Source organism: Telopea speciosissima, chromosome 2 (assembly GCF_018873765.1).
Source record: "Telopea speciosissima isolate NSW1024214 ecotype Mountain lineage chromosome 2, Tspe_v1, whole genome shotgun sequence".
In the NCBI taxonomy this organism is placed as follows: domain Eukaryota; kingdom Viridiplantae; phylum Streptophyta; class Magnoliopsida; order Proteales; family Proteaceae; genus Telopea; species Telopea speciosissima.
The window spans coordinates 68,860,129-68,885,060 of record NC_057917.1 but is presented as its reverse complement, the minus strand read 5'-3'; the positions used below and the strand labels follow the sequence as shown (position 1 = coordinate 68,885,060).

Here is a 24,932-nt window from a genome sequence, read left to right as displayed (position 1 = left end):
AAAGAGCGAGATACACTTCTGCCATCTTGAACATAAGACCAAACTGTCCTACTTGCTAAGGACAAGGCCCTCCTAGCAAGAGCATCAGCAATAAAAAATTCTTGGGATAAACTGAAAAATACAAGACCCAAAACAAACTTTGGAGATATCGAATATCATCCACAATGGATTGAATCAATAATGGAGAAATAAAGGACCTCGATTGTAAGACTCAGATCACTTCTTGATTGTTGCTCTCCATGATCAGATCATTAATGCCCTCTGAATAGCTTCTAACAAACCTTGCCTTACTGCCAACACTTCGTTAAGAAGAACATCACTCATAGCACATGGTTCAGAAACTGCTGAAATGCAACGAACTCGGTAATCTCTAATCACAAAACCCAAACCTCCATGCTTCTTCTCTGATAGAACCGAAGCATCACAATTCAATTTGAAAGTAAAACGAGGTGGAGGCTGACATGACGTATTAGCTGCTGGTCTTTGAGACACAGTCGATGGCGAACAAGAGTTGAAGAACTCAAAAACTCTCTCCACGACTTCTGAGCCGTTTCAATTACCTCCATAGGAGACCATTGACGACAAGCAAAAAACATATCATTCCAGGCCATCCACAAATACCAACAAACAAAAGCACATATGAAGAAGATTCCTTATAGAATTTCTTGCCTTGAGGATGAAGGGCCTTCCAATATTGAATCCAACAAAGCATAGGGTATGCCTCCTCATTAGGAACGATGGAAAGGTTACAACCAAACCAGACCAACCTTGCAAAACGACAATGGAGAAAGACGTGATCACTAGTTTCTGTCACAACCCCATACTGCTGGTATTGGGGATCCACCATTATTTGTCTATGGTTGAGGGCTTCTAAAGTAGCAATACAACCCGCACAAATTCTCCAAACGAGATTTTTAATTTTTAGGGTAATAAAGCAATTCCAAATCTATTTCCACACTTGAGAGGGCATTAGTCATGAATCATGGTTATTGTGCGTCTGTTCTCATAAAATCCATCAGATTGGAATACTTCAACCATTATTCCACCAAGGATTCCAATCATCCCGTATAAATGGACTTGAGACTCGACACGAGCTAAACATGTTAGTAACGGGCCTACCGGTGACATATGAGATATCATTGGGCATTTGGGCTGCAAAATGTGGAATGGTGACATATATAGTCATGATCATGGCATCATAGCATCATAGGTGTTGGGTTTTATGTCTTGTCTTCTGAAGTGGTGTACGCAATTATTATTGGATTTATATATATTTATATCAGGTTTTGAGTCCATTACATATACATGCATAAAATTGTAATTATATGAGGATTGAGGTTTATAAGTTGTCTATATATTATGTTTGTGGAGAAAACCCAAGCAATAAGCAAGGGAGGTTACATAATGAAAGTGGATGGTAGTTTAGGGTATTTATTTGGCTTAGTAAAAAATTATTTGGTTCTCTCTGTGAAAGTAGGCATTCATGCTAAACCACATAAAACTCCTTGTGTTTGTGTGATTGTTTAATTTCTTCTTCATTTTTGCGCATTCATTCTAATTAGTATCAGAATAGGGTTTAGTAGATTGTCATTAGTACATGCAAATCTAGGAAATGAGTGGCGCACAAGGAGAACAGAAGAAGGTACAACAACATGACATTTTTTTCACAGGAATGCACATATCTATTTTTCTTTTACAGTGCGCGTGTCTATGAGAGAGGAAGAAGGTGCACATGGTGGACAATCGAGATCCTCTACTTCCGCCTGCCCTTATTGCCGTGTGTGCCCTATACACAAGCAAGGCGAAAAATACCACCTTACCCCTACCCGAATGGGGTTAAGGCGGTATTTTCCCCCTTGCTTGTGTGTGGAGCGCACGGCAGTACTGGGCAGGTGGAAGTAGAGGATCCGGATCCGCATGCTGAAAGTGGAAAAATAAAGTAAACCAAAAAATGACCCACGATGGGATCAGGATCGTCTCCAGGGAGCAGGGAACACCAAGGGCGCTGCCAACCGTTGGGCTGTGCCACACACATCCCTAGACGTGCACCGAGATGTATGCAGCACATGTCAACCGCTAGATGCCCCCTGACAACACCCTAGGCACACACCTCCCTAGAGACGAGCTAAATTCCCCACGGTGAGGAAGGAAAGGTTAGGCACACACCTCCCTAGAGACGAGCTAAATTCCCCACGGTGAGGAAGGAAAGGTCAGGCACACAAATCCCTAAAAGGGTGAGGGGAAAACATTGTAGAAAGGAAAGGGGAACAAAGTGTACGATATGCCCTAGGAGAGAGAAAAGAGGATTGGGTGTACTCCACAATGTGGAACTCTTGCTCACGTACGGAAGACTAGAGGTTGGTATACCACGGTTTTCTAACACTACAAACTCAGATAATGGTGCGAATCTTGGTGTAGATCATGTAAATTCGTACAATATCCATGGTGATCAAGTTGTTGAGGTTAATGGTAGGCATGAAGCCATGAAGGGCAAAAATGGGGTCAATCAGATAGTGTTGAAGTGTTCAGGCTTCTCTACAAAACCCTTCACTTACAAACCCCTCAATAGCCATAATAACTTCACTTGGTGGCCAAAATAAGTCAAAATATTTTCACAAAAGGGGACATTCAAGACTCTTAGGAAGAAATCAGACAAGCCAAATAAGATGACAGAAGATGAGTGGCTAGGGTTGAAGGATCTAATGAAGAACACGATTTGATTGTATCTTACGAATAACATTCTTTACGAAGTCATCGAGTTAACCAATCTAGAAGAAATCTGGGTTAAGCTGGAGAGCAGGTCAAGTCAAAATCATTGACAAATCAGCCGTAGTTGGTTCTGCAGTGTACATATGGGGTTCAAAACAAAACAAATAAGTCTATAAGTCTACAGTTATGTTTTTGGGGGGGAGGGGGGGGGAGAGTGGTATAGAATACAAAGGGTTAAATAGTTAAAACAAAAGGAGGAGCAATATTGCAATCTCTTAAGTTTTTGAATAGGTCATCTGATGATTTCAACAAACAATTCAAATCTGACCTAAGGAAATACCATTGACCAAAATTGCAATCTCAAGTTTTTGATATATTTGCTCATGAACAGAATAAAGTTTCTTGGCAAACTATATTCTACATTAGCCACAAAAAAAGAAAGATAGCAATATCCTTTGAATGTTCAAATGCAGGCACAAGAAGCTTGAGCCTGGAGTTGAATTATAACAAGCGAATCCTCCAGCTTGGTCCATTCACACTCAAGATGTATATTTTTTTTATCCAACTGTCATTAAGTTCAAATCAAATTTCATAAGTTTTCCTCCAAAAATTATCTATTTCCTCACCAGAAAAGTTATTTAAGAACAAAATCTGGCTGGACCATGTCAACTCTTGGGCCACGTTGCTAACCAAATAATAAATTCTCTTTACACAAACATTGAACAAAATTAATGGAAGACAATAACCATTAACAGTGGTACATGAGTAAGTAGCATACATAAACGATGATTGCAAGACTATGCTTTTAACAAAGACAAAAGGAAGGTGATAGCCACTTACAGGAACTGAATCTTAATTGTATAAAACTGGAAAAGTTATTGACCTGAGATTCAACTTTCCTTTATTGAATGCTATATCATGTAGTCAACAGTTAATACTTTTTACACTAAAATGCATCCTTAAAATAGATGAAATGTGATTTTATCCCAAAATCTCCTAGTGTTAGTAAGGAGAGTTGCAGGCCAGGACATAATATATTTTCTTTTAGAAATATATGGACTGTTTTAAACATGAATTCTTTTGAAGATCTTCTAATTTGATAGTGCTAAAAAAGATTAAAAAAAAGAGACAACTTTTCTCAGCATGAGTTGAAACTTGGGAATCATTTGTAAGCAACATGCTAAAGATATTTGGCTGCCAGATCCAAACAGCATCCAAGTGAATGGATGCAAAAATAAACTAGCTGGGCAAGAACAAAGAGACATTAAAAGCCATTACAATTTTAGTGCAAAATAAATTTATAACTTATAACATTAAAAGTTAAAAGAGCCAGTAGTTTTGACAATATATAAAGTATGTGCCATCTGTATGCTATGCACATAAAAGAAACTGATGAACATGCATCGGTAAGCAAAGTTCTATTCTTTGAGAACTAACAATACAAAACATCATCCTATAAAGAATTAGCTATGAAAAAAGGAACCAACAATAATAGTTTTAACCCATCCAAGAAGTTGACATCAACTGTGAAGAGCTTGAACATTCAAAAATTGTAGGTACACAATAATATCCTTACACCTTAGCAATAATCTGATTTAATCAACAATTAGTAGAAAGAGGGAAAAAACAGAATACCCATCAAGTATAGAAATCATCGCCCCTCCCTCTCCTGCTTTCCCTTCTTCAAACAACCCATACTAAACTCAGAATAATTGGCAATAGGACAAGGGGAGATACATTTTAACTGTTCCATCACAAAATCCAGATATTACTCATCTACAACAAAAGTTCGGAGCACACACAATTAAAAAGGGCATGCCTGACCAGCACCTTCTGCCAATGTTACCCACAAGCAAAGTACATGGTCACAATTGTTCCTAGCCGTGAACATTTGTTGCCTTGACAACAATAATCATCAAAAAGATAAACCTTGCAAGAGCACCAATAACGGAATGTGAATCATGATGTATGAAATCGCCGGATAGCATTAGCATTAACTAGCATTAGCATTAACCAACTTCCAAATATACAATTAGCCAAAGCACAAAGGACCCCTGATAAATAAAACTTAAATAGGCTGCCAAAAAAAATGACAAATAAGTTAAGAAAGTTACAGTTACATCCATGATCAATCAAATGTGTGAAGTAAAAAACAACAGAACACATAGCCCCTATAAATACCAACCAAACATGTAAGAATACCCCCAATCCAAGTGCCTATACTTCAAATCATTAAGTTATGAAACTGCACACAAAAAGGAGAACCAGATTTCTGTCAGATAGAATTGAGCAATAATCATGCACAGAAAGACTTTCTTTTTCGTTTTCTTTTAAAGTGTCTGTATTATGGCTTCACCTCAGAATGTAATTTTAACATCACACAGTAAAGAAGAAAATTGATGCTGCAGGCAGGGGAACTCTCCCCCCTCCCCCCTAAACAACAAAGAAAAAGGAAGCAACATACATGGATTTTCTGCAAGCACCATGAGGTATACCCCTCTCTAGAAGAGCATGTCTGAGGGAGTCCCTTTAGACAAGGCTTACCCCACTTTGTACCCAGCTCAGCTCAGGGCACTTCTGGCACACCTCAACTGTAGGCACGGATCTTTCCTCTCCAGACAGCAAAATTTCACAGTCAGCCTTATGAAGCATTATAAACTAGGAAATACTCATCTAGTAAGAAGGAAGCAAATGTATGTAGTCAACCATAAGACCACCATATGAAACACTACTTTTAAAGAACTAGCTGACGCAGAAAGGTTTTTTTACCTGCTGCCACAACCAGCAGTTGGGCATTACCATGAGATGGATATTATCCTGCTGTTACGTTTTCCATTTGATTTAGATACAATTCTTCACTACATTGACACAAAGAACACTACTACCAGTGTTTTAAAGGAAGCAATCAGATGACAGAAGAGAGAGAGCATACATGAGAATGAACAGTTACATATTATATGGGAGCAGGTTTTATGAACGTGCCTTTCCTAGGGTATATATGGACGGCCCACCTATTTGAACCTCATAGTAGGTTTGACGGGGGCTGAAATTTTGTAGAGAGGTAGACCTAAAGGTCCTCTGCCCACATGTTAAGTTTTAACCCAATTGGAATTGGCCAAGTGGCAAAATAAAGCCTTGAAAAATCCAATACTACCAAGAGGGGTGGATGAAAATGCTTAGACTAGCAAGAAGGTGCATGACAATAAATGGTCAGAATTTCCACATCACCAATCCACAAGGCACAACTAGGTGGGTCACCAATAGATGCTCTATGGACGGGACCATCCATAAAACCTATTGCCATCTTATCTGATATGGAAATGCTTAAACGTGGCATTTCCTTGGAGGGTTACTGGAATCCTCCCACTGTGGTAGCCTGCATGCAATGGTTTTCCTTGCGGCTGGAGCCTTCTCCATGAGAGTCAGTTGAACTCTTTCTCCGTCGCTCATTGTGTCCAGCTAAACGTCTTCGACAGCTCCTCTTAGCTTCATCGAACTCCGACAGCACATGGAACCTGCAGAGCAGAATATTTGGGTGACACACATCCAACAGAACAGGGTGAACAGTGAAGAAAATGAAGGAACATAACAATTATCCAATTTCTCTAGGTTACTAGACAATGGAAAACCATGTAGAACAACAGAACAAATGATATTGCTATAACTGGAAAAGGAAACCACATATCTGTTTAAAGAATTATACATGTTGAAAAAGGAAGGCCGCGGGTTCCATTCTTATGTCACAGGAACCACACTGAATTTGTCATCCAGATAATGTGTGTGGACTGTGGAACCATCTCACTGAAGGCACCCAAACCCATCAATTACATAGAGTTGAAACAGATTAGACCCCTGCACCGAGATGGAGTTGCTAAAATTCTTCATATAGGATACTACATGAGTGGTGGAATACCCAAGGCACAAAGGCTCATTTGTTGACACTACCTTAGTGAGAAATCTCAAAATTCAGAAAAGTCAATTAATCTTCTTACTGTTAATTTGAAACGAATATAGGGTCTAGCAGAACTAATGAAAACTCTAGGCTGAAGGAAACCCCATCGCAAGCAAACAGAGAGGGAAAAAATTAACCTTCCACTATGAGATAACAGCCACCAGAGCCCAAAATTAAAATCCATGGTCACATACAGAAACATCAACTCGGACAAGGAGTTAAGAATAGAAAAGCTATTTTCTATAGTAGCTATGTATGACGTAACAGGTTTGCAGAAAGCTTCCCAGACAGAGGAATGTAAATGGATAGAAAGGTAATTTAACTTCAATTAGATAAGCACGAGAATTGAACCAGACACCTCAAGTTCAAAATCTGGAGCTTCGGAAAATTGAGGAGCTCTACAGCCATTAAAAGGTTAAAACAATAGAAAGCTAAAGAATGCGAAGAAAATTTTTTTTTTTCCATATAAAAAAGAAGCTTTAGTGAATGGTATACTGGACCTGCTACATTGCTGGCAGAAGCGCTGGCGAAGGCCAGCAACAAGAACAACGGGAGCCTTGGAGTGATGCTCGCAGACCTTGTGACGGCTATGATACTTCTTAGCATTGGTGAGATCAGCGTTGCAATTCTCAGCCTGGCAGCTAGGCGGCGGCACCCCACCGCCACCTCCGGTGGATCGCTTTTTAGCAGCGGAGAATGTTGCCGCTGGCCTCCTTTTCTTTTCATCTTCATAACCCATAGCTTCTTCTTCTTCTTCTTCATCCTCCTCTTCCTCCTCCTCGTCTGGGTCATCGTCAACTGCCACCACCACTTCCTTCTTCGCCTGCTCCCTGGCGCTCCGCTTCCCTTCGAACCGACTGCTCGTCGCCTCCATTAGTCCAAACTACCAAATGAAGTGATGAAGCAGACAGAGGAGAAGAAGGCGAAGACTTTGAGCGACCCAGCAGGAGAAGAAGTGGACGACGAAGCGAACCAGATATCAGGAGAAAAGGTGAAAAAGAGAAAGAAGGGCGTGCGAGGACCACAAACTCCATTCCAACGACCCCCCGTGTCAGTTTAGAGACAAGGAGAGGTGGGGGGGACTGGGGAGAGCAAGTATTGAATGGTAATTAGATAGAGAGAGAGAGAGAGAGAGGTCAAGTCTTACGCGTTAAAAGATTGGTTGGTTTGTGAATTGGAGTGGGTGTGGCCGTGTGTTTGTTTGTTCTTGTGTTACTTTGTTTCTTCATACAAATGTGGGAGAGGTATAGAGAATAGTACCAATGAGGTGCAACTAGGGCTGTCAATGGGTCGGTTCGGGCCGGTTTTGGTTTGGATTTTTCGGTTTCGGTGTGACTTTTATAGAAATCGAAACCAAACCATTAAGAAATGTTCGGTTTCGGTGCGGTTTGGTTTCGTGTCGATTTCGATTTATGATAACGGGTTGATATCGGTTTGGATTCAGTTTTGTACCGATTTTATATAACTAGTAAGGTCCGGTTAGTGCTAGTTTATCTTCTCTTTCTCTTTTAAGTACATAAAATATTTCAAACACAATGCATCTTTGTATCCTATGTCCTATGGCCTATGGATACAATTGGTTGGGTAATCACTAACAAAGGATATGAGATAAAGTGAGAAACTATCACAACACATTTAAGGGGCAATGGGGCATTAGGCATTTATTGATTTACTTATTTATCGGGTTAGGTCGGTTCGGTTTGGATTCGGGCCTAACGATTCGGGCTACCGGTGCACCATCGGGCTAGCCCAAACCAAACCGAACCATTTGCCTCTCTGGATCCACAAACCGAACCCGAACCATTAAGAGTTCGGTCCGGTGTGGTCCGGGCCGATTTCATCGGTTCGGGTTGGGTATTGACACCCCTGGATGCAGCATACACATACACTCTATTTCTTTAGGGTTTTCACAAAACTCTAATTTCCACCAAAAATGAAGGAAGTAGGGAGAGAGAGATTTCGTGGGAGTTAGAAGAAAAAAGGCCAAATCATAGCCAACCCCCCTCCCCCCCTCTTTTATAAACTAGGTTGCTCACTAATTGTGGGTTAGCAAGAGAGGCCGGGCGAATCAATTTAGCCACTGTAATGCCTAAATTAGTACTCTTAGCAACAGATAAGAACAGTAAAGTTCAGATAATCATGGAAGGAATTTATCCGGTTTATTTATAGACGATGAATGAGACTCTGGAGGACAGAGATGTGCCCTATTAGGAAAGGAGAGTCTGCAGCATGGAGTGAGATAATTTAGGAGTGATTTTAGGGATAAGGTTAACTCCCTTATCCCATTATGCCTTATTATGTGGCGTATGAGTGACAATCTCGGGCCATCAAGGCCCATCTAGTGATTGTGCTCTTTCTCAATAAGGTGTGGTGTCTGGGTCATCCCACATAGGTCGTCCTCGTCCCCGATGTAGGGTGGTTATGGCCTCGATCTGGTCGTACCTTTTGGTCGGCTAGGTTTGACGATCTCTCGCTGCTTGAGCGTGCTTGGCCTCGTGCCAACGATCTTTGGGGCCTCGCGCATGTACTCGATCTTCCTCTTCTGGACAGGGATAGCTCGTGCTCATTCTACTCAACCTCACCCTATCCCTAATACACGTGTCAGCCTCTCATCAGCTGGTAGTTTTTATGATGTATCAGGTATGCATTCTTCGAACGCATTTTAAGTCGATTTCGCATTCACAGACGATAAAAACAACTATTTTTATCATATGAGAATGCATAATCAACCTAAAATGCATTCCAAGAATGCATACCAAACACAGCCTTAATCTTATACAAAGTCTCTATGGTGGTTCCCTTCAAATGACGAATAATTATCAACTCCAATTCGCGGGCACCTCCAATTTCTCTAATAGGCTTCAATGTCAAGAGTTTTTGTCAATCCCTTTAATGACAAGTGTTCTTGGTTTCTACAAAAGTGGGAGGAAGATGTAGAATCTTATCTTACTTCATCTAAATATCTTACAATATCTAATATTATTAAGATATTTACTTATTAGAGTATTAGACATTAGATATTCACAAGTTAATCTAATTAATTGCATATTAATCCCTTAACTAAACAATGCCACATAATGGACTATAGACCATGCAATTCTATTACAACCAAACCTTAATCCATCCAACATGCTTATATAGAGATTTTGTGTCAATGATTAATTGGACCAAAATATTTTTCTAAAAATATTTAATAAAATAGTATTATATATAAACAATAGGGAAAGCATTTTCTGTCCAAGAGCACGTCCCTACCCCAAAACATAGGGGTGCAAAATGACCAATGCACCCCTCCTGGTCGATACCCATCTACACTCTTTACGAAATGATTATCGAATTCAGATTTTTATCCAATCGTACTTATACATTCTCTCTCCTCGATGTTCCCCATTAGGGCAGTGGATTCCGTGGTATGCATCTCTCTCATTCATGACCATACACTATGAATCCAATACACCTATATATATAATCAGGGAAACATCAATCATTGTTGCACCAAAACACATGATGCGTAATTGCAATGACAAGGACCTCTTAGAACAAGAGACCAATTGAATTCTACTAACGTGAATCTTGTACAAAATTGACTAATAGAAAATTGACTAGTAGTGTCACATGTATGACTCTCGTGTGATATTGTATAATGCACACACATTGTATGTTTATATACACCTGTGTTTTGGAATCGTTATTCCAAATACACATAGTGTGACGACTATATGAATGAGATGTCCAATCATATTCCTAGTGACATATCATTTTAGGTGACAACCTAAGAATAACCAAAACCCATCATATCATGTAAATTAATTAGAATCCTAAATTGGATTTAATTAACATATTGCCAACAAAAATTCCAAGCAAATTGGCTACTGTATTCAGTTTTCAGAAAATAAGTTGAAAGGGTTTCCTTTATTTTCTTATTTTTTGAAAAAGATTTCTTTAAGCAAGCAACATAGCGGGAGCACACCAAGGAGGTGCGATAAAACAATATTTACATAGAAGGCCAACGAGGTCATTTCATATGAAAAAGACATAGATAGACATAGAGGTGCTAGCGCACCCTACCCTAAGAGAAAGATACACATAGAGGTGCCCAAGTATCCTACCGCCAGCAGCTAATCATTTCATTTGATGATGAGATCATGAGAAAGAGAAGGTGCTAATACATGGAAGAAAAAAAAATCCTCTGCAGTGCACTACATCCACGCGATATCCAACAGTGCGAGCTCGAGTGCACTTTATTTTTTTTTTTTCTCGAGCTTGGCGCCATTGGATGTCGCATCATCCACCTGTCGAGCTTGCAAGGGCACACCGCAATGCCAGATTGGTGAACTGCACCGGATTTTAATCCGCAAATATACACACCCTGGCTGCCTGGCAGTTCAGAGAATCTTTCCCAAATCATTTTGTTTACTAATTGAAAGTGATCAGTGATGATGGTCAATGGTACAACAAAACTGTATGATTCGTTTGGGATGTGAGAGTTGAGAGCGACCAATATGTTCGTTTGCAGCACCGAAAGAAGAGAATGTGGAAATCCCAGCCTTCAGTCACTGTACCTTGCCTCGCCTGGTTGTTACTTCCCTTTGGTGGCAACTTAGTACCCTCTGCTTCTCTGCCTTGGCTTTTTCTTTTCTTCGTCCTTTTTTCACCAGTTCTCTTCCTTTCTTTCGGTAAATATGTGGGCAAATTTCTCATGGTTTCAACTGAGAAACCTTGTTTTTTTAACCGTCTTAACCGTCCAGCAATGGTAAGTTGGATACAGAAGAGATATTAGACGAATTGGCAACGACTCTAATCCCAAAAAGGAGTAAAATATCGATTCTTTGACTGATCTGAAATGAAAGAAGAGACATGGTTGAAGACTTTAGTAGCCCCATTGCTTGGATTATGCATCTTTCCCATTCCCCTAAACCAGCCAATCCTCCCAAAATTCAGGTGTAAAGAAAGAAAGAAAGAAAGAAAGAAACACCTTTTGATTGATAAACAGGAAAATGATGAGACATGGGTGAATTGGGAAAGGAACAGTTGGAAGATGGTTAAGAAGTTGTGAGTTGATTCACAGGATCATGGTTTGGGACAAATTCAAAGCCGAGAACGACCGGGTACTGTGGCTAATTGATTGGAGGGGATGGGGACCAAGGGCCATGGGGTGCTGTGGGTACAATGTCTTGTATTCTGTCGCTTGATTTGTGGGGTGATTCCTAAGGTTTCGAGGCTCAGATCTCGTGAAAAGTGGGAGTATATTAACTGTGGTGTACACTATGGGTTGACCTTATTGGCTGTAGGAAGTGAGATTACTTTCGATGAAAGTTTAAAAGACAGACTTTCTAAACATCCTTGAGTCTGAGACGGGAACAAGGCCGGTGAAAAATGTCCATATCAATAAAATGGATGTCGCAAGGGTTGATTGGTAGAATGTGGCTGGTGGGCCAGTTGGCTACACTGATGGGGAAAGATTCAAATAGTTTGACTTCACCTGTACTCAGCATACATGACTCATCAGACCTAGTATATATTCAAGTCCAAAAACATCTATAACGATGTGTTTTACTATATCTTATGTGCTTAACATTTCGTTTCGTGCTTTATCGGTATTTTGAAACCTGTGGAGAACTGTGTTCAAAATAAATATTTTTGAAACTTTTCTTTTTTGTTTGTAAAGTTTGGTTGTCACAAATACTTGAACCCAAGACCTGTCCGGATTTGCTTTCACAAAGAAAAATAAGCAATAACTCTTTTAGTCCTACATTGAAAATGGAAAAAAGTTGGAACTTGCATGTCTATATGTGAACTCTAAGGGTGTGGTTCCTTGAAGAGAAAGCTCTCTGTCTCCTCCCTTATGTCTTATGTCTTATGTCTGAGGAGATTTAGGAGGGCTCAGCTGGTGCATGTGTGGTTCTATGGCCCACTTATCTTTTTGGTTGGTGTAACATGTGTGGACTTGGGCCTGGGCCTAATTTCGTGGCTTATTTTTTTTTTTTTAGACTTGGGCTTAAGTGGATAAGACACCTGGAATTGGACTTAGACTTGGTTGAGAAAGATTGCCACAAATTTTGGGCTAAAAGCCTAAAATTGTTGATTATTGATTATGTATTTCTCTCTCTCCTCCCTAGCTATGCATATATAGAATGCCATCTCATACGCTCCCATGCTGAGTGTGCTAGTCAAGTGGTGTGACGCTTTAGGGTGTTGCCACCGAGGTTTCATAAGGTGAGTCTAACTCATCTATAATATTTAGTATTTTTTACCTAGTAAATAATACTAATTAATTAATAACTAGTGGAACAATACTTGAAAATAATATTCAAACCCTCGAGTGATTGAAAACATTACATTTAAGTCCGCCCAATTTATAATCGCATAACATATTTTTTGGTATAAAAAATACAACCGTTGAAAACCTAATACGTTGAAACAACCAATGTAGAGAATTTGACCATTGATTGGACATTATATATTTATAAAACATTTTAAAAAATATAATTATTTAATAATAATATTTAAATAAATTTGCAAACAATTTACAAAACTACCACCGAGCTCGAAATTTCAACCAATTATTGTCAGTAAATTCTCTTAGGATATTTTCCTAAATCAGAAAGTGGATTCCATGTTGAGCATCACTGCTCTTACTCACAGATACACCTCATGAATCTAACTGACCGATATATATATATATATCTATAGCCAGTATAAGCATCAACCATTGCCACACTAAGAGCAACAAAGTTTACTTACAAAGGTAGACCTCTCAAGTATGAGGAAAAAAGAGCCTTGTTGGATAAATATCTGACAATTATTCTTACAAGACTCTCATAATGATAATGTCCAAAACACTACAATATTAATGCTCACGTCTATATTTTTGAATCACATTCCAAGAATTATATAATGTGACATTCCTATGAACAATATGCGTAATATTTGCCCTAATTGTGGACACTTTACGGTATAACCTTAGGACAACATATTGCACATAATAAAAAATAAATTTCTTGAATCACATTCCGAGTAATATACAACATGACAACCCACTGAACAATATGCCATTTTTCCTAGTTGTGGACATTTTAGGTGTATCAGTTTATTTATCAGGTGAAGAAGTGACATGACCAGAAGTCACAAATGCAGTAAGGATGTGTGCTTTCATGTTGTCCAGGAAGATTGGATTGCAGTACCAATAACCAGTCAACTAAAAGTAACTCTAGGTTTTCATCAAAAAAAAAAAAAAAAAGTAACTCTAGGTGCAATTGTTGGCTGAATTATTATCTTTATGCATGTGTGGTTAGCTTCTTAATGATCAGCATGAAGCCCAAGACCACAGTTCCTTATTCATAGATTCATTAATAGTACAAAGCCCAAAAAAAAAAAAAAAGAAAGTTAATGAACAACAATGACTATGACCACAGAAACCAAATACCCACATTGCATAGGAAATCACCCTCTCTTTTATATTACTATACCCAACCCTTCCCCCTGAATCCAAACAATATTTCAGTAGGGAAGAAAAGAAATTATTAGTTCCCAATCTGATCTTTCTTTTTTTGAGGATTTCAATTCAAAATGTATCACCAATACAACCCTCAACACCACCACCTAAAGACAGATACATTAGAAAGAAAGCATGTCAAGCATATATACATACAAAGAAGACCAACTTACTTGTCCAAGAAATGCATTCATGAACTGTTCATCTCATGAATCCTTTGTTAATTAGGAACCACCCTTCATGAACAGTGCAGCTTAGACTTAGCTGATGATGATGCTGGAAGATTATGAGAGGAAGATGATCCGAGGTTCCTCTCAGAGCAAACTGTTTCTCTTCAACCTTTGAAAACCTAAAAAAGGAAAACAACAGGCTGTGGTGTTTGCAACTGACATGATCACTCCGATCCGATCTCCTCCCATTATAGGCTTTGATGCTAAATTTCTTGTTTTACTATACCCCCCTCTTCCCCAATTCTGGCCACCAAGTTCTTCACTAAAAGAAGCAAATAACCAACAAAATCTAACTAAAAACAAATACCCAGATGTTGAAAAAGAAAGAAGAAGCTAAAGATTTGATCTTGGTTTTGCTAGATCAAATTAAAGGGGTGACCGAAGATCCAAAGTTGTTGAGATCAGCCCAAGCACTGACACTCGTGGTATTCCAGTAGAGAGATGAGTCGGCCGCCTGTCCAATTGGTTCGATTTGATTCTGGAATGGGATTCGTTTGTCCCCTGTCTCTAACTTCACTTCCTTCACCGTCCCCATTTCGCTGCTCAAACCCATTTGGAGGTCTTCAAAGGGTAACAAAGCCTGAAAATGATTATTACCAGGTTTCCTACCTTTAAGCCCACCTAGCTGCTGATGAAGGCTAGAAGCAAATAAAGAAGCTGTTGAAGGAGCAGAAGAAGATCCAAGAAGGGAATAGCTTGAAACCATATCTTGGATCTGGGAAGAAGGATTAAACCCAGTTCGGTAATCATCTTCATGTGCATCAGTAGTACTCATAGCTGCAGAAGAGAAACCCAACCCAAGAACATTCAATCGTGGCTGAAGATTATAGTCGGTGTTGCATGATGTGGGCAAAGTCTCCATGTTAGAGACTCTGGAATGAAAGCTTGGGAAGGGGAAGTTATTGATGTCTGAGGGAGAACCCATACCGGATAGACCATATAACAAAGGATTAATGTGGATGGAAGCTGTGGAAACAGGAGGAGTAGTTGGAGTACCAAGAGCTGAAGAACAAGAAGAAGGAGAAGAAACATCGTTGGATGAAGACCTCTTAACCCTCTTGTTCTTGCGGTAGCCTCCACCGACTGGGACATTACGCAGAGTTCCCCCTCTAGTCCAATAACGCTTGCAGGCCTTACAGAAGTGTCTGGGCTGGGATAAGCTGTAGTTGTTGTAGTAACAGAATTTGGTGTTTGAAGAGTCACAACGAGGGCATTTAAGTGCTTGTTCTTGCCCTGGTTTCTCCATTACCCTGCCACTTGAAGCAATCAACCCTGTCTCATCTATTTGATGTTGCTGTTGCACCAAAAAAAGAGGGGAAAGAAAGGAAGATTACAAGTTGGTATAGGAAGTAAATAAGAACCCAACATCAATATATTCTCAAACAAAAGCTAAGAAACAAAATGGTCATGTTATGTTGAATAATAATTGAGACGTGTATGTGTTTGTATTTGTGTCTGAAAGAGAGAGAGAGGAACCTGTGGCCACTCGTTAGGGGGAGGAGAGATGATCATCTTCTCACAATGACTCAACGTTTCTTCCCCCTTTCAAAGGGATCGTTGAAACGGAGAATAAACGGACAAAGGGCAGGTGGCGACGTGAGTCCTTCTGGACAGGTTGGGTTGAAATGGGAAGGAGGGAATGATGAGGATATGAGAGAGAGAGAGAGAGAGAGGGAGAGAATGACAGAAGAAAGGAATTTAATTTATTAATTCGTTATTAAATTTTAAAGCCAAAATTCACGTGATTAGGGGCCAAAAGGAGCAAAACAAACAAACAAACGAGTGTTTCAAAGAGACAGAAGGAGCAGATGAATCACATTCCCACGAGGTTCAAGAAAGAACATTACAGATTTCAACTCTCGCATCACTGGGTAATGTTCTCTCTGCTGCGCTTCTTCTTCTAACTTCCTTTCATTCATTTTGATCTGAATTAGAAAGAAAAAGAGAGAATCCCAAAGGGTCCAACACCCAAGGCTGTTAGACAACAATTCCCTCTCAAATCCTACTTACCTCCCTTCTCCCTTTTTTATTATTTCTTGTTCTTTTGTTTATAAAATATCAAAATCCCCCACTTGACAGTAAGTTACTAGATAATGCTATCTACCATGGTCTCTTGATGTACCCATGCGTATACGGTACTCTCTCTCTCTATCTATCTCTCTAGTTAGTAGTAGCAATGTAGAATAGAAAGAGGGTGTACACTCCAAAAAGAAAGGGACAAGAAGGCACCATGTGGAAGTCTACATCCCAAGTCAAGGTCCATGAACGACCATGCTTTATTAGGAAGCAGTGTTTCTTCTACATATGTAGTGCTAGGGCTGCGATGGATCTTTATACCCTTCAATTTTCTATCTGGTCCAGTTCCCCAATGGGGGCAATGACCATCCTACCCCTATCTGAACACTTTACTTGAGTGAGGTCTACCATCCTTAATAGAGGCATTAGGGAATTGGGCCACAGAGAATTGGAGGAGATAATTTTTTGGGCTGAAATAGATCGGATTTTTCAAAACCCACTTCAATCCCAAGTCCTTTTAACTGGGTCAAGTCCGGGTCAATCCTAACTCAGAGCTTGAAAAATCCAATCTTTACCAATCCTTAAAATTAAATCGAATAGAAGAAGAAGCAAAAAGATAGGATCAGGCTCAGCCCAAGGACTCAACATTGGTTCAATCCTACCTCGTCCTCAAGACTAAGTATCTCAACTCAAACCCTATTCGAGATCAGGACGGACTCGGGTCCATATGGCCAAACTTGCACCCGAATGTAGTTCTCTACCTCTACTCTTCTTCAGCTTCATCGTCATCTTTCAATTGTTCTCTTTTTCTCAGTTCTCCAATTGGGTTTTTAAAAAAAACCGTTAGAGAGTGTGCCAGAATTTTTGGATGACACAAAAACGCCAGAACCATGTGGTGGGCAGCTCATCTTCAAGAGAAAAAGAAAGAAACAGAAAGAAAAAGTAAACCTGGTTTAGGGACCAAACGGATTTTGTAGTGTCCCAAGGGATCTTCCTCCTCCCTCTCTAAATCCCATAATTATTCCTATCCTCAAATCCAACTTTACTAGTTAATTACTATTTAATACTTCTAATGAGACTTTGGTCTTAGCAATCTTTAATAAATTAATAGACTAAGACAAATTTTCAAAGATAGTAGTGCCCCACACTCCCATGGTTCTATTCCCATGTCATTTAATAAATTGAATCTCATTTGTTCCATCTCTCATGAACCAAGAAAACCCACCAAAACCTGATCAAAAGGGGTCCCAAGGTAAAGATGTTCTTTAACAGGTCAGTTCTTTTTAACAGTGGAGAATAATATTTTAATGAGATTCAAAATGCTTGCATGTGATCTACAAGTGCTGAAATAGTACTGAAAGATTTTAACCATAATGTTAAAAATCTAATGGTGCCAGATATTGTATGCATAACATGAGAAGGAAAGGGAAGAAGAAATAGAAAGAAAGAAGTCCTTTCGGAAGAAACAATATGGGCGATAGATGATTGTCAAATCGTCAGGCTGGATGTGGGCCCCACCCACCACCATTCTCTGAGCCTCGGCCACTCCTCCCCAACCACTCCACCACCACCGCCACCTCAATCTGTCCTTCATATTCCAGTTTGGCCAATAGAGAAAGAAACTTGATTCATATTCAATTAGTCAGAACTTAGCTCCGTTTGTTTGACAGGGAGCATGGGGTGGGAATGTTGTGAAACTGGGTTTTTCAATGTAGTGAATTGAAGAACACGGACGAAGTTTACACTGGATTCAGATCCTCTATTGCCAAGACCCAGCAAGGTGGTAAATGATCGCCTTACCCCCACATAAGCAAGGCGCTCGGACAGGGGTAAGGCGGCCATTTCTCGCCTTGCTGTTTCTTGGCAGTAGAGTCGCTCGGCAGTAGAGGATCCAAATTGATTTATATTTTTCCCTTAAACATGAACCAAAAGTCTTTTGTTTATTGTAGGACTTTGGAAAATATAATCACATAGAGATGAGATTTTCTAGTGCCACGATAGTAAACAAAGCATTTAATAATATTCCCTGAATTTTTATAAATTCATTATTTCAGATTAAACAAATAAGATTTAAGTGAAATTTTAAAGTACCCCATCAACACTTTTCCATCCCACCGGCAAAGACACCATGGAAAGGCTAGGGGGCAAAGAATCATACCCACACCAATACCACTCATCAAAGATGGACCGAATTGCATCCTAAACAAAGTTGGAAAAAGGTCTCTCTCTCCCCTTTGTTTTTATTTTTTATTTCTTTGTATTCTTGTACATATATCATATCTATTAAACAATGTGAATGGATTCTTCCACATAATCTAATCCTTCCGGTGACTCATTTTAATATGTTTACATTGCTAGGGTTAGGTGATCCGGTGCTTATAGGTACAATACTGTTTTAGCTAGGCCTGTAAGCGGATTGGATTCGGTTCGAATACGGATCGGATGTAATCGGATTCGAATATTTCCTAGTCAAATACAGATACCTCTAAATGGATTTGGATGCGGATCGAATTCAGATTTTTGACCATCCGTTTACACCTCTGCCTTGTGTAACCTGAACCTTCCTCCCCCTAGTGGATACAATTCACTCTCAATCCATAGTTTTAGATCATGATTCTCTTCTCCTCATATTTTAGAACTTGTTGAATCTTAAAAAACCCTCAAGATCGTTATTTACTTAATTTTTTATAATTAAGTATTCGGATTCGGATTTTTATCGGAGTATTTTGATTTTTTTTTCTGGATATCTCTAATCGAATACGGATGCTCCTAAACGGATACAGATGCGGATCGAATTCGGATTTTCGGTTATCCATTTATAGTCTTAATTTTAGCCCATATTATGCATCATATAGCCTTATTACGCAAAAGTAGGCCTGCAACAGGGTTAGGTTGGGCTGGGCCTTTCAAGACCCTAGCCCAACCTTGAGTCCCATTAGCTGGGCCCAGCCCGACTCAGGGCCAGGAAAATTGAACCCTAACCCGCCCTCAGGGTTGGGCCAGACTTATCCTGATTGGCCCTGGTCTAGGGGAAGGGGTCTAGGGGAAGGGAGATGCAAGGGTTGGAGAATTTGAGAAAGAGAGATGAATGGACTTGGGAATGGCTAGCCACGCTGGGAAGAAGAAGAAGAGGAGATAGAAGAAAGAAGGAAGCAGAAAAAAAAAAAAAAAAAAAAAAAAAAAAAAGAAAAGAAAAGAAAGAACAGAAAAAATAAGACAGGGTTGGGTTGGGTTGGAATGGGCCGGGTTAGCCCGAGGCTTCAACCCTGATCCAATCCGATCTGACCCACCCTCAGGGCCAAGGTATTTCAACCCAAGCCTTGTTCTGGCTCAGGGCAGGTTCGGACTGTTAGGGTCAAACTTGCACCCCTAGATCAAACCATGGATTTAGGCATCAGCATTGTATTGGTCGACATGTATCGGTATCATTGATATCTAAACCGGTACCATAACAATTGACTGAATCAATCATGATATCAGGTGTATCAGTTAGATCGGCTGTTACGACGATATCATTCACGATATCGGTCAATACATTGTTTAATGGTATCATATCCACTTGTGTCGTTCGCGATTGGCTGATACATACCGATCATTTTTATAAATTTCTGGATTTAATTTAATTATTTTTCTTCGATCGATACAGTAATGGATTCCAAAAATTGGTTCTGACAGCCTGGATCAGACTGATACAGTCGCCTATGGACGATGATTGCGGTCCATGATACCCAGATAATGAATTGATTTGAGATAAAGCAGTGACCTAACAAGGTAATTATCTATGTAATCATGGCTTTCTTCCTAATTTCCAATGTCATTATGTTTTTGTCCAGCTGCACGTCCGTGGAGAATAATTACTCTTTACATAGGTTAGTTTGATGACACGTGTAAAAAATAAAACCTAAACGTCATCTATTTTTAGCTTTTTTTTTTTTTTTTTTTTTGAATATTTTGATATGTCTACAGGGATAAAATTTTGCTGCTATATTAATAGGAATGTTTTTTTTTTGAATATTCTGATATGTCTACAGGGACAAAATTTTGCTGCTACATTAATAGGAATGTTTATGCTACAAGACTGGCAGTCAAAGAAATAGAATCTTAAAGGGTATTTTAGAAAATACTAAAACTTGGGAGGGTACTTATGAACCCAAAGGGGAGGTAAATTATTCCATTTCCTTGGCTGTCAGCCTTGTAGCAGGAACAATCGTGTAACAACAAATTTTTTTCCTATCTACAGGAGATGTGATCTAACTCAAGACCACCTGGTGGCAAATGGACTTCCACACCACATATTGCAGAAGGAAAATGTGTAAATGATGCGAATTTTTCTCAGAATCCTTCCTTCTCTCTTCTTGTCGTATCCTCTCAACAAGCTAACATAACCCATTTTGCCTAAGTTTATTTTCCTATTTTTAGGGCGATGTTCTCTACCCAGGAGCGCACAGGGGTACAGGCTGCGCCAAGTCACATGGGATGGGATTTGATAGTCATTAGGGTGGGTAGGACTGTCATTTTGCCCAGACAATCCACCCCCATGTGTCTGGGCATATCTTGCGCCCAGTACAAAAAACATTTTTCCTTTTTTTTTTGTGGGTCCTCTGAGAACTGTAAAATCATTTTTCAGACTCAAACTTGTTTAGTAATAACTTGTTTTTGGCTGGTGAGCTTCCGAGCAAAAGGCATGGATATTGTTTATTTTGGATTACATTGAATAGCATTGGAGGTGTTTGTCGGGATTCATCGGGTCAGTTTCTTTGCTGCTTCACTAGAGGAATCTAGAATACTTATGCACTCTAGCAAGAGGCTTGTACCGTTAGACAAGTTATCTTAATTGCTATTGAGAGAATGAATCAGTATCTTTTTATTGAAAGTGATAATTTGTTAGTCGATCATGTTCTGATTGCTTCGCCTTATCGTAGCGATTTTCTCAAATCGTTTTTCGGCTACTTTCAGAGAAGCCAACCATGTTATTGATCTTCTTGCTTTCATGGGTGCATCACAACAAACTTTTGTTTCGTAGAATGTTTATCCTCCTTTTATAATTTGTCTTTTGTTGTACTTTGATGCGTGTGGAACTTTGTTTCCTCAATATAGATCGTCTACGGTTCAGCTGCCTGTAGCAGTCTGTGCAACGTAGACTGGGCTGCACGCATAATGATCGCTTTACCCCCTGCCTAGTACCTTACCCGAGCGGGGGTAAGACGATCGATCATTGCGTGCACAGTCCTGTCACATTGCACAGGCTGCTACGGGCATCTGGACCGTAGGAGATCTAGATCCTTGCTCCCTGGTTTCCTCTAATAAAGATTTTCTTTAATTTACTAAAAAAAAAAAAAATCAGACACAAGAGAGAAACGTATTAGGTTTAGCTTCACAGACCATCCAACTTGATTGGCTCTAGCTAAACTTCTCCGCCTCTGAATTTGTATAAGAAATTGTGATGCATCCCTTCTCCTAAATACAGATAAAAGGAGGTATTGGTTTTATTTGTCGTGATTATCTTATTAAATTATTTCTTTGATTCTAAACCAATTTGATTATCTTTCCTACAATCAGTGAAGCATTGGCGATTTGATTTGGCATGCCCGAGGCATTATTAGAGGATATCATGCATCTCATCATGGACTCAGATAATAGAGAAATGGATTCAGATCCTCTACTGCTAAGCTGTCTGGTAGGACCATGCTGTCCAGACATGATGCTGTGCGTAATGTCTGTCTTACCCCTGTCCAAACGTTTTGCCCGAGTAGAGGTAAGACGATCTTTGTGTGCAGTACTGTCCTGCCAGACAACTCAACCGTAAAGGATCCAGATCTAAGAGAAGTGGTGTCGTATCTTCAAGACAAATCGAAGGAATTGCAATTTCTTATTAAGACACACATTGTTGATATTTTACAATTACAAACCTATTTTCTGAACCGTTAATAAAAGGATTATCAACTTCTTGGCAAGAAGGGTCTTATCTTTATTGTGTACGATAGTTTAATCTATTTCTAATTTATTGATACATGAAAAAGAAATGTTATTCGATATTCATACATTCCACACGCTCTCATGAATAGAATATTTTTCTGGAAAAGAAAATAATAAAATAAAAACATTTTTGAAAAAATAGATAACGGGATAGATACCTGGTCAAGGCTGAGACATGTGTTAGCTTACCAGCGTACGTGCAGCTGGGCCGAGCTCTCTTATACCCATGTGTTCGTCAATGATTGGGGTAGCTTGACAAACAAATTGGAGCGTGGTGCCTAAACAAGAGCATGCGTGGGGATCTCCACAAGGCAAGAAGCCACCGCACCGGCCATATGGCCTAAAAGAATCTTACCCCTCATCCATCGACACATCTTAGGTTTGGCGTATGGTTTGTGTGACGACTACCAAAAAAATTTAATGGAGTGTTCCATATGGAATTTCCGATAACGGGAATAATTCCAGGCCAGGCACAGTAACCCTATCGAGCCCACTTCTATTCTTAATGAATTGGTCATGTTCAAACGGTTTGAATATTTAATTTTAATGGAAAAAGACAAAAGCGAGGTGGTAAGATGGTGTATCTCTATGTGAAGATCCTTTTGATTTTCAATAAATTTTTAGAGTCACAACATTTAAAACTCGGTTTGATTTAAACAGGCCTATAATCCGATTAAGGCCCAATTCTAGTGCCCAATTATAACTCGAATCCAATCAAATCTGTCCAGGCCTGACCCGATTATTTAAACAAGTGGTCACAGTATAGGCTTCGAGTTTGGTTCAGCCTAGTTAAGATTGATCAGAACCAACCGAATCCGACCGATTGATACCCCTAGACTACTTTCCGAGTTCCTTCTTGTCTTGTGAGATAAATTAGAATGCAGACAGTCATACTTATGATAATACTATGAACTAAGGGAAAACTAATTTACTAAAAAGATTGAAGTTCTACACCCATTGGAGGTTGCCAACTCAGCTGCCACGTGGGGTATATTCCTGGATCTCCTAAGAAAAAATATCTGTTTGATGTACATGTCATCCCTTGTGTCGCCTGTTTTGTTTGATGCATGGAGATTTGACGTGGCTGAAGGGTAACCATCTAAGGTGGAAGAGTGGGACCCACAATACAAAATTCTAAAGAGACAAAAAAAAAAAGGGTGCAACTAATGGCAATTTTCCTTGCGCGAAAAAATCCCCACTCGTAAGTCACAATGGCCAAGCCAACCATAAGAAATCATCGGGGGAAGGCCAGAATCTTACCAGAAAGCCACCGCACTGTCCGCATAAATTAATTAGTATCTATAAGGTGGCGGAGTATCTTATCCATCACAAAGAGGGCGTACTAACGAGGTATGACAGCATGATACATACGAAGGCAGAGAGATAGGGAAAGACCATATAGACTTGCATGGTAAAAAACTGAAAACTCACATATTCTCTCTGCGGTCATCCTCTCACATGATTAGTGGATTAGCACAAATGACATCCCATGGCTTAAGAATCCAAAAAATTGTACTATAAAAAAGTTTTAAAAACCTAAAATCCGATATGAGAATTGGCCTCCATTGATTTCGATTCGAATCAGATCAAAATTGGCCGAAATCAATCAAAACCCTAAAAATAATGAAATCGAAGAGAAGAAGCAAAGATGTTCACATATCTTCAATCTGTTGTAGTTTTTATTTTTTTTATTTTTATCTAAAGTCTTATAGATCTTGCTAATATAAGATTTATTGATTTTTAATTTTTAGGGAAAAAGAACGTTAACCAGTGTTGTGCCTCGGTGTGTACCTGTGACCAAGCACAACCACATGCAAAATGACCAGTGCACCCCCTAGAAAGGCAGAAAGGACAAAGGGTGTGCGGGTCATTTTTGCATGCGGTTGTGCCTAGACACAGGTACACTCTGAGGCACAACACTGGTTATCATTCCTTTTCCCTATTTCTTTTTATTAACTAAAAAATTATGAAAAGAACCCCAAAACGAAGATATGACTATATTTTTGGCCAATTTAGATTCTTACACTGATCCTCGGATCCTCACTGTATCATAGTTAATAAGCGGGGACGTAGTACATCTTATTTGTGGGTAAAAGCTGGGCATGCTGACACTATGCCCAGCCTGGGTCTGTCTCTGTCCCAACCCCTCCCCAAAACCCCAAACCCCAAACCCCAAACCCCAAAAATGGAATGACCTCCCTTCCCATCCCTTCCATCCCACCCTACCCTCTCCATTGAGCACATCTGTTAACTTACGATAAGCCGGCAGCGTGTCCAACACTCTCCCCCTTTATTTACTCGGAGTCCATCTCTCTAGTCTCTTCCTCTTTCATTTGTGGTCACAAATGATCCGTGGACAGTGGAACAAAGATTTTTTTTTTGTTGGAAAAAACAGTGGAACAAAGACCATACATGATTGTTTTGTTTGCGACAAAAACAAAACAAAAAACCATAAATGATTCTCTACGTCACTACTATATGGTGCCTAACCTTTGGAATGGTGCCTAACCTTGTGGGAGGACGAAAATGTTGTACTACTATATGGTGCCTAACC

The 24,932-nt window shown here is 39.6% G+C and overlaps 2 protein-coding genes across 4 annotated transcripts; both read right to left on the bottom strand.

Moving 5' to 3' along the window:
• Positions 1-6,009: 6,009 nt before the first annotated feature.
• Positions 6,010-15,433, bottom strand: LOC122652428 (squamosa promoter-binding-like protein 3). The gene is given in 4 exon segments (XM_043846164.1): positions 6,010-6,082; positions 6,085-6,224; positions 7,162-7,583; positions 15,398-15,433. Coding segments are annotated over 3 exon segments (582 nt in total). The 5' UTR covers positions 7,536-7,583; positions 15,398-15,433; the 3' UTR covers positions 6,010-6,014.
• Positions 14,625-16,048, bottom strand: LOC122652427 (dof zinc finger protein DOF1.4-like). Of its 3 annotated transcripts, none has more exons than XM_043846162.1 (3): positions 15,863-16,048; positions 14,936-15,677; positions 14,625-14,905 (listed from the first exon to the last, which is right to left on the bottom strand). In XM_043846162.1, exons 1-3 carry the CDS (start codon positions 15,896-15,898, stop codon positions 14,748-14,750), a joined length of 936 nt encoding a protein of 311 aa, XP_043702097.1. In that variant the 5' UTR covers positions 15,899-16,048; the 3' UTR covers positions 14,625-14,747. The 3 variants fall into 3 exon arrangements, with proteins under 3 accessions (XP_043702097.1, XP_043702098.1, XP_043702096.1); XM_043846163.1 differs by having other exon boundaries at positions 14,625-15,033; positions 15,079-15,677; XM_043846161.1 differs by having other exon boundaries at positions 14,625-15,677.
• Positions 16,049-24,932: the final 8,884 nt, after the last annotated feature.

What these genes read in the sequence shown, in the direction of transcription:
- LOC122652427 (XM_043846161.1), bottom strand. Translation starts at nt 15,898, where the DNA reads ATGATCATCTCTCCTCCCCCTAACGAGTGGCCACAG. An exon ending in CCCCTAACGAGTGGCCACAG is followed by an intron (nt 15,678 to 15,862) that starts GTTCCTCTCTCT and finishes GTGCAACAGCAA; the next exon opens with CATCAAATAGATGAGACAGG.